The sequence below is a fragment of the Prionailurus bengalensis genome, chromosome E2 (genome assembly GCF_016509475.1).
Source record: "Prionailurus bengalensis isolate Pbe53 chromosome E2, Fcat_Pben_1.1_paternal_pri, whole genome shotgun sequence".
Lineage (NCBI taxonomy): Eukaryota > Metazoa > Chordata > Mammalia > Carnivora > Felidae > Prionailurus > Prionailurus bengalensis.
Window position 1 is genome coordinate 55739762 of NC_057352.1, and position 14071 is coordinate 55753832.

At 49.4% G+C, this 14071-nt stretch overlaps 1 protein-coding gene and 1 pseudogene across 1 annotated transcript in view; one reads left to right on the forward strand and one right to left on the reverse strand.

Moving 5' to 3' along the window:
- PLCG2 (phospholipase C gamma 2) overlaps positions 1 to 14071 on the forward strand; it is a 160752-nt gene that overhangs the window by 74449 nt on the left and 72232 nt on the right. Inside the window, exons 7-9 of the mRNA XM_043599754.1 lie at positions 658 to 741; positions 10532 to 10575; positions 13191 to 13263. Coding sequence (XP_043455689.1) covers positions 658 to 741; positions 10532 to 10575; positions 13191 to 13263 — 201 coding nt within the window. The remainder of the gene's footprint in view (positions 1 to 657; positions 742 to 10531; positions 10576 to 13190; positions 13264 to 14071) is intronic.
- Positions 11280 to 11790, reverse strand: LOC122494520 (annotated as a pseudogene).

Genomic DNA, 14071 nt, shown 5'->3' on the forward strand with positions numbered 1-14071 from the left:
CCCGACATGAGGCCTGAGGCCATGAACCATGAGATCATGACCTGAGCCCAAACCAAGAGTCAGACGCTCAGCCGACTGAGCCACCCAGGCAGCCCCCTGGAACCTGGCTCTTTATCAAGCCTTTACTGAGCAGGCGATACATAGACCTTACTGATTTGGTTTCAGGGAAGTCCTAGGGAGGGTAGTGGTAGTTTTCCCATTTTACAGATGAAGAAACTGAGGGTCTGAAAGGTTCAAGTAAATGACCCAAAGCCATTAAGCAGTTCAGGGGACAAGCCTTGACTGGAGTTGAACTCTTAAGCCCAAAGGCCTGGTTAGTTTTCCCTGGCTTTTAGAATGACCTATATGTACGGACCCTGCTCTAGGTCTAGATTTGGAAATGTCTCCTGCCCCCAGAAAGTATTACTGCCCTTGGGATTCTGGCCGAGACTCTTTTATTTTGGGGTTCAAGGCCAGGGCCTTACCTGGTGGGACTCCTGGTGGTTATGTTCTCTAGGCAGATAAATTCGGAAACCTGTGAACAGTTTGACTTCAGAAGACTGTTGAGTTTGCTCTCAGCCAGTGCTGTCGAAGGGCGGTCCTGCCTGTTAATAGTGGAGCGGTGTTCTTGTAGGGAACCTCAGAGACCGAGTGGTTACTTTTTCTTTTAATTTACAGGAAATCGGCGCTCACAAAGATGAACTCAGCTTTGAGCAGTTCCACGTTTTCTATAAAAATCTTATGTTTGAGCAGCAAAAGTCGGTAAGACGATTCTTGGGCAAATGATCAATGATGTTTTCAATTCCCCTGTGTGTCAAAGTCCAGCACGCTCCTAAGAAACCCACGAGAAGTGTTGAGCGTCCCTTCTAGTCAAGGAAGTAGACCGTGGGAGTGGCTGCGACGCACTGTTTGTGTCCGTTAGGTTGGCGTGAGAGAGCTGTGGGGAAATCGGAGCGGGGGGAAATGGCTCTTTCATACCTTCCTGGTGGGAGTGTGACAAGTCTCGTTGGAATTTAATCTGAGCCTATTAAGAAGTTGAGCTAACTCCACTGCACGATCCCATTCTGCAAAGGAAATTTATCAAATTATGAAGAGTAACCATCTCTGGGTAGAAGGATTATGTGTGTGTTCCTTCTTTTTTTTGCTTTTATTCATTTTTTAATGAGAATAATTTTTTATTCGGATAATATGCCATTTTAAGATAAGATGTGCATACATTTTGACCTGACGGTGGCATTTTGGGGACTCTGTTTTAGACAAATAAGGACACTGGGACCTAGGAATTGGGTGGTAGGGTGTTTATTGCAGCATTATTTATGCCAGCAAAACAGCTGGGAGCCTTCTGCATGCTTCTCAGGAGAGAAATGCCTGAGTAAACTGTGGTCCATCCATAGCAGACAGCATCATGCAGCTGATTATGAAGCCTGAATCTGTGTGTGTGTGTCGATCTGGAGGGATGTTCATGGTGTTTTGTGAGCAAAACCAGCAGCAGATTCACGTGAGGAGCCAGGTCTGATAAAAAACAAAACCAAAACCTGCATAGAGTAATCCCCTTCCATATGTCTATGTGTGTTTTTATGTTTAATGTTGATTTCGTGTATGCACTGAAGGGGGTTAGGAGGATGGGCAGGAGAGATCACTGAATTTTTCTTGGCACACCCCTGTTTTCTCTGACTCATTCCAAGGAGTACATTACTTTTGGAATAAAAAGAGAGTCCCATAGGGGCGTCTGGGGGGCTCAGTTGGTTAAGCATCCAGCTCTTGGTTTCTTCTCAGGTCATGATCTCGAGGTTCGTGGGATCGAGCCCCGCATCAGGCTCTGTTCTCAGGGTAGAACTTGCTTAAGATTCTCTCTCTCTGTCCCTCCCCTGCTCTCTCTCTCTTTCTCTCTCAAACATACATTTTAAAAAATCCCATAAAGCGTAGAGCTTAAAAAGCAGGATTGTTCAGTGCAGTGCATGGAGCACAGTGCCTGGCAGGCAGCACTCATCCCACAAACAGGAGGTTGTTGGAAAAGGGCTTTGCAGGTAGCAAGGGTGGGTCCAAAGCAGGGAGAACATAGGACTTGGAGCCAGAGGATCTGGTTTCTCCTATGAGCTGTGTGATCTGGGGCTGGTCACACATGATTCTAGCCTCAGTCTCTTATCTGTGTAATGGGGGCGGGGATTCCCACTGGGCTCTAGGGAGCATTGAATGAGGGCTGGGGGTGGGGCAGTCAAGAGTGCAGGCATTTTTAAGTGATGAGCATGAAAATCATGAGAAGACACTTATTAATTGCCTTCTGCATGCAGGCCTGCAGGTGGGCACAGGGTGAGGCTTTCTGATGGGTGACTGCTGGCCATCTGCCTACATTGGGAAAAAATACATTATTTAATAGAGTAAAAAAAACTACTTTACTGGGGTTGTTTTCATATATTACTTCTTGATTTTCCAAGGAGAGTAGGAAGACTATAAGCTTTGGGGATTGAAAGACCCGGATGTCAGCCCCTAAATTGGCCTTGGCTGACCAGGTGATTTTGAGGAAAGACAACTTTTTGTCTTTCACTCAGCCACCTTTATAAAATAAAGGTATTCAATCAAGCCGTTGCTTATAAAACTTTAAAAATTAGGTAACTTTCCTCCTTCTATTTTTTTTTTTTTAATTTTTTTTTTTTCAACGTTTATTTATTTTTGGGACAGAGAGAGACAGGGCATGAACGGGGGAGGGGCAGAGAGAGAGGGAGACACAGAAACGGAAACAGGCTCCAGGCTCTGAGCCATCAGCCCAGAGCCTGACGCGGGGCTCGAACTCCCGGACCGCGAGAGATCGTGACCTGGCTGAAGTCGGACGCTTAACCGACTGCGCCACCCAGGCGCCCCATTCTCCTTCTATTTTTTTAAGTTTTTTTATATTGTTATTTGAGAGAGCCATAGAGAGCAAGCAGGGGAAGGACAGAGAGCGAGGGAGACGGCATCCCAAGTAGATCTCACACTGCTAGCACAGAGCCCGATGTGGGGCTCGAACTCACAACCTGCGAGATCATAACCTGAGCTGAAGTCAGGAGTCAGATGCTCAATGGCCTGAGTCCCCCCAGGCACTCTGTTCCCCTTTTTTATATGAAACCTTACCAAAAAAAAGCTGGGGCGCCTGGGTGGCTTAGTGGGTTAAGCGTCTGACTTCAGCTCGGGTCATGATCTCACGGTTTGTGAGTTGAGCCCTGCGTCGGGCTCTGTGCTGACAGCTCAGAGCCTGGAGCCTGCTAAGGATTCTGTGTCTCCCTCTGTCTCTGCCCCTCCCCAACTTGTGCGCTCTCGCGCTCTCTCTCGCTCTCTCTCTCTCTCTCTCTCTCTCTCACAAAAATAAATAAACATTACAAAAAATTTTTAAAAAACTGCATACAAGCTGATCAAAACACTTCTTAGGCCAAAATCTGTAACTTTGATTTATAATCAGTTCTTGAGAACAGTGAAAACCTTTGATGACAATGCACAAGTGAAATCCAGAATGACAGCTGCAGACAGCAATTGTCTGCAGTTGACCAGGATTGAAAAGAAGCTTGATTCACTCCAGATAAGTAGGTGCAAACAATTGTTTTTATAGTCAGTTGCCTTGAAATTTCAGGATGCTGTCTCATCAGACGGACGGCAGGCAAAGCTTGAGAACAAGGTTTGCACAAAAGCTGTTTAATCTGCCCGCACAGGTTAGCCTGCTGGCGGTCTGTTTCCACTGTGATAAAACTCCACCTGAGACTTAATTCAACCTGCACTGTCGTTAATGTCCCTTTTTAAGGCTAATGCGTGTGTGTTTGAGAGGGAGAAGGAGGAGAAAGAAAGTTGAGTCTGATTTCTGCCCAATCCCTGAATCATCTGGGGGTGTCTTTGCCCGGTTTTGGGTGGGGAAACGCCCCATCTGTACCAGAGGCTGGCTTCTGTTGGCCAGAACGCCACCTTCAGCCTGCATTCTGTTGTACTTGGCCTAATGGTTTAAGTGTTTCTTGAAATGAATTGCCTACCTTTAAAACTCAAGAAGTTTCATATTAATATCTAGATTTTTCTGCTGCTTTAGAAAAAAATGGACATCTGGCTATCTCTGGGTCCTTCCTGAGTTCCCCATGGGGATGTATGAGTAGAAAGGAAGCGTGCATTCTCTGGTCTGCCCCAGCTCTCACCCACCACCCATTTCTCGCTGCTAATTTACCTTGCCTACCAGGCCCCACCACTTGATCTCCACCACTGGAGGGTATAACTGGCTTGGAATTTGAATAACAAAGCCCCAAGCTTGATAGATAGTGGCCAGCTTGAGAAACCTCACTAACTCTTGTGTAGGTAAATGCCCCTCCCCTACTGTTAGCATATAATTTACTTCCTGGGCTCCTTGCTGGCTGCACAGAGGAGAGAAAAGCAATAGATATATGCTCTTACAGGCTCAGCTGGATTTCCTAGGCTCTTCTGGGGAGAGAGGGCTGTTTAGGGTGATGGACAACCCCCAAGCCTAGACCCAGGAGTGGGTTCGTGCTCAGCAGTACCTGTAGGTTTCCAGCTTGGGGTAACCAGTTCCTCCTTGTGTCTAACCACCTGCTTACATCGCTGCTGTCAAGCCTCCAAGCTTCTAAAATTTGGGTAGCAGCAGGAAGAGAAGAAAGTTAATCCCATGTGTTTCCCCGGGTGATGGGCCTCTAACTAGGCTGTACTAACAATATTATAAAAAAAAGATCCTTAGCGAACCTTTCCTAAGTGTGAACTACACGCTGGGTGCTGTGCTAAGTGCTGTACGTGCTCTTAATCCTCTTCCCAACTGTGCGAGACTTACCATTATTAGCCCCATTTTACAGATGAAGAAACTGAAGCTCAGGGAAGCTACTTGCTGGAGGTTATACGGCTAGGATTTGAACGCTCCTCTGCCCGACTTCAGTGCCCACTACTGACACGACTTTTTTAATTTTTAAAATGTTCTCACGAAAGGGAATGTCAGACACGTATAAGCAGAGGCATTGGTACGTGAACCCTCCGTGGACCATCACAGCTTTAGCGATGATCAGCTCATGGCCATCGGGTTTCATCTTGCCCTTGCCCACTTCCCTCTGCTCAGATGATGTTGAAGCAGACCCAGCGTCGTATTGTTTCTTCCTTAAATGCTTTAATACCCAGCTTTTTAACTGCTGCCTTGCTGCCTCCCCACCGCACAAGCCAAGTCCCCCTTGGTCAGTGATGGTGGGGCATCGGGCATCATCAGTGAGGACGGCTGGCTGGTTTCCTTCCTGCTGTTGGTCCGGGACTTGAGTTTCACCTCGGTGGGGTGTGGCGTTCAGGTTGCTGTTTATCTGTCTGGTTTTTTTTTTTTTAATTTTTTTTTTCAACGTTTATTTTTATTTTTGGGACAGAGAGAGACAGAACATGAACGGGGGAGGGGCAGAGAGAGAGGGAGACACAGAATCGGAAACAGGCTCCAGGCTCTGAGCCATCAGCCCAGAGCCTGACGCGGGGCTCGAACTCACGGACCATGAGATCGTGACCTGGCTGAAGTCGGACGCTTAACCGACTGCGCCACCCAGGCGCCCCTATCTGTCTATTTTTACGCCCTGCCCTTTCAGACGATCCATCCTCTGGACCCTCCAGTAGGTTCCTTCGGAAATGTGCTACGGTTCCTCGTTAGCCAGATAGCAATATCACGTATGATGCAGTTTCTGGGGCTCAGGCATTCTGGCACGCGTTGGCTGGATTCTCTGCTCTGGGGTCTCACGGGGTTTTGGCCGGGGGCTGTGGTCTCATCTGAGACTCAAGTGGGAAAAGATCTGCTTCCAAGCCCATGAAGTTGTGGAACCTTTAGTTCCTTACAGGTGTAGGATTGAGGGTTCAGTTCCTTGTTGTCCAGAAGCCACCCACAGCTCCCTGATGGATGGGGCTCGCCTACATGGCTGCTGGCTTCCCCAAAGCTGGCAAGACAGTTGCTCACTCGTATACGGCATCATCATGTAGTCATAGACGTGTAATCGCGTGCATCCCATGCCTTTTGCAAGTGGCAGGGATAATGCAGGGCTGTGAACACCGGGAGGAGGACATCCTAAGGCCATCTTCAAACCTGTCCACCAAGGGTTCCCATAAACCCAAGATTTGAAGTTGTTCTTCAGCGGCTCACAAGTAGTAATCAGAGAAACTGTGTCCCGTGCCATTCAGAGAACAAGTACCCTCCCACCCGTGCAGGGTACCAGAAAACAAGCATTCACTGCCTCCTCCTGCCCATTACCATCCCCATGGGGTCTGAATGCAGGCATCCTCTCTTGCTTGTTTGCCTGTTCTAGAAAACAGCTGTAATTTTTTTTAAGGTGGCAGTAATCTTCCCTTAGGGGAAGATTCCCTACTAACACTTCCCTGAGTGTTGCTTGTAGCTGAGAGCAGCCTTAAGTGTCCACACCCTCAGTCTTGTCTGTTGTTTGGGGGTGACAGCACCCATCCTCCAGGCTCGGGGAGAGGGTTAAAAGGGCTCAGAGATAGCGGTCACCCCACAGAGTGTCCTGCACACAGCTGGTCCTCAGAACAGCCTTTCATGAGGCAGAATTCCCCATGGGGGAAGGAAGCTCTGACCTTTGGTGCTCCCGCTCTCTGTCCTGCTTCAGAAAGACCATCTCGGTCAGAATCGGTGGCTTTCCCAGAGTGTCCTCTGACCACTCACCGTATTGAAGCAGATGACCAGGCAGCACTTGATAGGAAATTCATTTCTGATGTTTGAATAAATGGTATTATAAGCAAAGTAATGTTTTGTCTATTACTTAAAAGTAAGAAGTACATACAAAGAAAAAGATAATTGAAACGCCTGCAAAACTTCTACGATTATACCTGGGATTATACTTTTGGTAGAAAGATTAATGTTTATTCTTCTGAGTTTTATATGGGTGTGAGCGTATGACAAGTGAGTCACATTCTGTGACGGTAGGCTGGCTGAGGCTTCCAGGGACAGGGAATGTGGCACATTATTCGAATTGGCAGCGAGGAGGGAGAGGGACCCACCGTGCACACGTCGGCAGTGACCCTCTGGTTAGCCTTCTCTGTCACTGCCACTTTCCCCTTGGCCTCCTGGAACCAAATGGCTCAAATGACTGGCCGAGCACAGAATGTGTGTGTAGGCTGAGTTACAGCCTGGAGGGTGCCCCTGCCATATGGGGAGACTCAACTCCTTGACCTTGATTCCTCTGGGCTCTTGCTTCTGTGGTCCCCATCCTTGGGCATGGCCCCTTCCCTTGTCTAGCTGTAACTGCCTCTTCTCCTGGGACTTAAAACTCAGAGGTGACTTTTTTCGTAGCCTTTAAATTTTTCCTAGAGAAAATTAATTGACCCATTATTTTCAGCATTCATTCAACAAATGTTTGAGCCAAGAGGGCCCAGTGGTTAACAAAACAGACATCTCTCTTGTCCTCATTGATTCTTTGCTGGGGTGAGAGGGGTCAGGACATCACCCAGAGTCACACGGGGCCCCCGACATCCTGGTTTAGTAGAATTTGACCACATAACCCTACACGGTAATGGTAACATAACCTAATTGCTGTCTCTCCACTCTGTGTGCCTTGTAGCATCTAGAATATTCTTCTCTCATTGCTAGGATGTCATTAGTCACTTTGTGTGCATTTGCACGTACTGTGAAGGCCACTGGAGATGAACCAAGGTGGACGGGGGCTGAAATTCTGGCCCCTTGACATTCTGGGTATGTCATCTGAAAACAGCTGCTCATCCTCCTGGAGCCTGTTTTTTGTTGCCAAAGTGGGCTTCGCTTTACTGTCTTCTGGGTGGGATGGGTGCCAGGGGTAACTGAGGTCGTGGCTGCCTCGTGTCAGCTCCTGACAAGCCATTAGTTTGTCAGGGCTGCCGCAGCAGACCCCAGCTAAATGGCCGAAGAGAACAGACCTCTGTTCTCTCCCAGTAAGGCTGCTGACACCACTCAGCTCCCACTGAAGTCTCGGGGGGAGAATCTCCTTGCCTCTCTCCCCACTTCTGGTGTTAGCTGGCCGTCCTGGGCGCTCCTGGCCTTGGAGACGCATCGCTCCAGTCTCTGCCTCCGTCATCACGTGGCCGCCTTGCCCTGGTCTGTGCCGGCCTCCAGGTGTCCCTCTTTATAAGGACTCCAGTCATTGGACTAGGGCCCACCGTAATCCAGCAGGACCTCGCCTTAACTCGACCACATCTGCAAAGACCCTATTTCCAAATAAGGTCCCATTCACAGGTGTGGGGGGCTTAGGGCTTGCACAGATCTCTCAGGGGACGCATGTAACACCTGCTCTACCGTCTTCCATCGATAGAATGCCCTCCTTGACGCATGTCCTCTGACTGCTGCCTCATTTCTCTGCCCCGTAGAGTGACCTCTTGCAGGAGCGCCATCGACCTTGATGTCCCCCTTGCCTCCCTCCCTGCCGCAGCCACGTTCCATGCTTCTCACCCCACGGCAGTTGATGTTTTCCTAAGACCAGTGACCTCCACATCAACAGAGCCACTGGTCGGTCCTGTGGCCTTCATCTCTTGCCCGCTCCATGGCGTAGATCACTGGTGACTCTCTCCTGGATATCGTCACTTGGCTTTGAGACACTGTGCTGTCTTCATTCTCCTCTTACCTCACTGTCTCTGCACTCACACGTTCTTGGCTGGGTCTTTGATTGCTTCGTGTCCAAAGGTTGGTGCGTCCCAGGCAGGGCCAGTGTCTCACCGGACTTGCCCGTCTCACTGCCACCTTGCTTTGCATCTCCTGCTGGAATGTTCGGGAGAGGCCTGGTGACACTCCTCCCCTCCCCCCAGTCTTCACTGCAGCGAATGTGTGACTGGCCACGCTGCTGGATGCACCCGCCCAGGAATCTTTGCGCCTTCTGTCTTCGGTTCCCCGTCACCCCTACCCCCAGGCCTGCGCTGTTGCCTTGCGTCTGTGAATTCTGTTTCTGCTACCCAAGAGGTGAGCCTCAGGCTGGTACTATTTGCCTTTTTGCCTCCGGTCTACCCCCTGTCCCACTCTGTGCCCTGTGGGGGGCTCATTCCCACAAACTCATTCCCAGGTGCTCTGCCACCAGGTTCAGCAAATGGGCGGATAGGGATGGGGGTAGAGGCGTGCAAGAGGGGAAGCTGGGGTGTTTCCCCGTGTTTTCTGGCTCTGGAGGCCTCTCTGAAGTCGGGGCACCCCCTCCTTTGGCCCCGCTGCCCGCCTGGCTGAAATGGGGTGGAGCTTTTTGTGTGTTTCCTTGAAAAGAAGTAAAGGAAAAGACTGGCTTTAAGGATCTCATAGCATAGATAATTGAGGATAAGTCTAGACCTGGTTTTCTCCAGGTGGAAGGAAACCAGTCTCGGGGTTTGGGTTTAGAAGGGATCTGGCCTGAAGCGCCGTGTCGATCTAGTGATCTAAGTGCCAAACATCCAAATAACAGCACGCACTGCCCCAAATCCCTTCTTTTTTTTTTTTTTTTTTTTAATTTAAGAAATAGCTATGCTGTCAGTTACACATAAATAGAAGGGAGACTTGTGAGCTCTTCTGAAAGCGGCTCTTAACCTTTTTGGGTGACCTATTTCTTTGAGATGCTGATTAAAGCTGTAGATCATCTTTCCAGAAATAAAAACACACACGTGCACAGACTAACGCAGACCTCCTGATGCTTCCCAGGGGCCTGTCCATACCTTCTCTAGAACATTGATTTTCCTTGTATCATCCTGGACTCCAGGCAGTTTGGCTAAAGGACTGGGGAGTTGTAGTTCTATCCTTAGCGTTTGTAACGTGCCAGTGGCTACGTGTCCGTTTGTGCCCTGAATTTCTCAAATGCTTATCCAGTCATAGCCTGATTAAAAATTATTAAGGTAATGCTACCTAACCGGAAGCACACACGGTATGGGGGGTGTGTGTGTGGCCATGAAGGGCAGGACCGAAGCTGCCCAATATTTCTTTCCTCCTCTCGAATCTGAAGATGAAAAATTAGCTCGCTGCAATACTACCGATGGGAAAGGCAGCAGTGAGGGTGTAGAAAAGGTTATGCATTCTCTGGTGGGGGCGCTGGTCGGGACAGTTGTTGGGAGAAGAGTTTGGTGAATCTGTCAAAGTTAACAGGCACACACCGGACCCACGTGCTTCCCTGTCTACCCAATGGAAATATTTTGTGCGGCCGGGCAAAAATACACAGATACGCGGACACTCTTTGTAACGCTGGGTCTAATAGCAGAACATCAGTGATGTACGTATTATGGAATACAGTGTGGGTTTTCATAGTAATGACGCAGGATGATTGAGGAGCAGAATAATAAATAAAGCTTAAAACACAGCTAAAAGCTTGGAGACATGGATGTAATATGATAGGATAAGGTATAATCAAAATGAATATCCACTAAACAGATTCTAGAAGGCAACCTACCAAATTACTAAGATTGATTGCTTCTCAGGAATTAGACTAAGAAGGGGGCGAAGAAGACTTCTACCTAAGTTTCTGTCATATTCAAATATTACAAGTCATTCCAGTTATAATTGTTTAATTAAAAAACCCTGTCCATTTGCATGAAGTGGCTTGACTTTTCTCATGTTCTTATTTTTTGTGTGTTTTCCTTCTGTTTTCTCTTTCAGATTCTTGATGAATTCAAAAAAGATTCTTCCGTGTTCATCTTGGGGTGAGGCACCTCTTCTGGGTTATTGTTGTTCAGGGCGGCTGTGTTGGGCTTGGGTGCCCGTGTGGGTCCTCCCAGCTGGCTCCAAGGTGGGGGGCACCTCTGTGGGCACGCGCTGATCTCCACAGGGGCAAAGTCTGTCATTGGAAATTGGCTGTCCTGAGCCCGTGGCATGGATAAATGTGAACAACAGCAGGGTTTGTGGAGTGGTGGGAGGGTGGGCCAGCAGGTTCTGCAGAGAAGCCTGTATGCTTTAGGACCTGCTCTCCCAGAAATCAGTTTTGGAAATGCCTGGTTAAGCAGATTTAAGTGAATTAAAACGAGTTGAAGCATATAAAGTGCTTCCTGTGGTGTGTGGGATGGCCAAGGGCTCATAAATAGTGATAATGGTATTATTAAAATGTAAGTGCTGCGGGACTTGTCAGGACGTTTACCATTCTTCCTCATTCCCCAAGTGGGGATTTACGAAATGTTCTCTGATTATGAAATGTTGGCCACGGAGTTAACAGCACCTAAAACGATTTGTGGCACACCGATCTAGCCCTGCTTTTCAGAACCAGCCCTCACTGATGAGGACACTCTGGCAACCGACCCCTGTTCCTTTCCAAACCAGAAACCTCAAGACTGCACAGTATATATGAAACATCTGGTTTTTATTTATTTATTTTTTGTGGTTTTTTTTGTTTTGTTTTGTTTGTTTTTTGGGGGGAACAAGAGTCAAGTTCATTTGTTCATTTCTTGCATTTGAAGCATTCCTCGATGACATCCTTGGCCTGAGGCTCTTTGCCATAGTCCTTAACCACCACACAACTGCAACCAACCACTTTATGGGGTTTTCCCTCCCTGTCAATTTTACAGAGACCGACCCATTCCCCTTGTTTCTTGTTGTCATCAACCTTAATTAGGTTGATCTGGTGCTCAACACAAAGGGCCTCCACCAACTTGACATACATAGGCTCATCACAGTTGGATGCCAGCACACAAAGATGGGCTTGGCGCTTGTCTAGGGCTTGGGCAGCTTCGCGAATTCCACGTGCTAGGCCATCGGGGATGAGGGCGGTCTTCAGCACCTCTTGTCAAGCAGTATTAACGTCCGTTACACCCCCAGCAGCAATGCCTTCCTCGGCCATGGCGGTGGGTTACGGATGGAGCCGAATCTTGACCGCACCCGAGCCTCCACCTCCGCGAGACTCAGCGGCGGCAGGGAAAGGGCAACATCTGGGTTTTTGTTTGTTTTCTTTTTTCTTTTTTTTTCTTTTTTATTATATGAAATTTATTGTCAAATTAGTTTCCATACAACACCCAGTGGTCATCCCAAAAGATGCCCTCTTCAATACCCAACACCTCCCCTCCCCTCCCTCCCACCCCCCATCAACCTGGTTTTTAAAAAAATGTTTAATTTTTTATTTTGAGAGAGTGCATGCGCATGAGTGGGGGAGGGGCAGAGAGAGAGAGAGAGAGGGAGGGAGGGAGAGAATCCCCAGCACATTCCACACTCAGCACAGAGCCCAACTCGTGGCTCAGTCTCAGGACCGTGAGATCATGACCTGAGCCGAAATCAAGACAGGTATTTAACTGACTGAGCCACCCAGGCACCCCAAAACAAATCTGATTTTCATGTAGTATTTTTAGGAAAAAATGAGGGTTAGACCATGAGGGTCGTTAGCAAAGAAGATTGGAAGTACATTTGTAATTAGAGAATGACGATAGACTTTTGGATTCTAAGTGAGTTCAGTAAAGGCAACAGTTTAAAGTGTGTTTTATCGCCTGTGCTTTAAAAGACACCCCCGCTTCCCCCCCCCCATATAGACACCTTGCAAATTCTAGGGGTATAGATTTCCCCTTAAAGCTCTGTTCTACAGAATGCACTTTCCACAGAAGCCAGGGTTGCTCTGCCAGTCCAATGAGGTCCCACTTTTTCAGTGGCCCCCAACATCCTCTCCATGAGGCCATCTGTCAGCAGGCTGCCGGCTGAGGTGGGGTCTCCCTGTATGCAGGGCGAAAGGTTCTCTCCTCTCAAACGGAAAATTCTCCCAACAGTAGGCCTTCATCTGCTCCAAAGCCTGTGTCTTTTGTCTTCAGGCTGATTCCCCCCACCCTCCCAGAACCTGGGGGGCTTCAGCTGACCCCCACTGCTGCTTCGGAGCCCTGAGTGGCTCAGCAAACTGGATTGTGGCTTCCGAGGAGACCCTTTGATGGGGCCCTGTTTGCTTCTCCAGCATAAGCTCCCCCCCAAATGCTGTCCACATCCAGCCCGACCCAAGCGTTTGCTGTGCGGTTCGGGTCTGCCCCCCTCCCCCACTGCTCTCTCCCTCCACCCCCTGCCCCTTGCCCCCCTTCTCTTTTTCCTTAGGACTTGGGATATATGGTTCCCTTTGTCTGAGACCCTTTGCACGTCCTGGCGAGCCCCTCCTCCTTCTCTGGGACTCCGTTAGCTGTTGCGTCCTCCGGGTCTGGATTTGAGCCTCTCCCTGTGCGCTGGCCCCTCGCTTCCCCGTTGGCCAGCCTGCCACCCAGCTCCCTGGAGGGACTCACAGGGTGCCTGGTGGCAGGCTGCCCGGTGCACAGCCTCTGTCGATCGTGTCCTCTCTAAACACCCTCCCTTTCCCCGAGGGCAGCAACACCGACCGGCCGGATGCCTCCGCTGTTTACCTGCACGACTTCCAGCGGTTTCTCCTACACGAACAGCAGGTGAGGGCAGGCCAGGGCTGGGGGAGCTGGAGGAGCTGCCTGGGCCGGGTTCTCATCTTCTCACCACGTGCCACCCGGCCGGCGGTTGTCGTGACACACTGGTGCTCCCGTCCGATGCCGCTCTGGTGTCTTAGACTCTGGAAGGAGAACCGCCTCATGTTGGCCCCTTTCCAAGGCACAAATCCAGAGGCGGGGAGTGAGAGTAGCCCGAGGCAGGTGGGTGCCCCGTCTGTTCCCACCTAGCGGGCTCCCGCTCCCTCTCCTGGCTCACCACACGTGGCCTTTTCCTGGAAGCCTTCCCTGAGCGATGGGAAGATGTGACCGGACGGATGAGCCTGCCGGGTCCTCTGGGGGATAAAACAGCACAGCCGTCCTTAAACAAATGACACATGGGGAAGTGCTGGTGGCAGAGTGAAGGGCTTTTGTGTCGGGCAGTAGTTTTCCACCAGAGTCATTGCACCAAACGGGGGGTTTGGGGCATGTCTGGAGACGTTTTTGGTTGCCACAAGTGGAAGGGCTGCTGGTACCTCGTGGGCAGAAGCCAGAGATGCCGCCCGACATCCTGAAATGCACAGGTCACCCAACCCCAAATGTCAGTAGTGCTGTGGTTGGAAAAACAGTTCGACAGAGAGAAACGTGAGATCCTCTTACTAGCTGTGTGACCTTGGGCAGGTGGTTTGACCTATCTGTTCCCCGGTTTCCTCTCTAAGTGGGGATGGGAGCCCTACTTTCCAGAATCGTGGGGTCAGAGGAGATTGCAGTGATCTTTGTATGTACGTATACATGCATTTTTGTGTAGATACTTAAA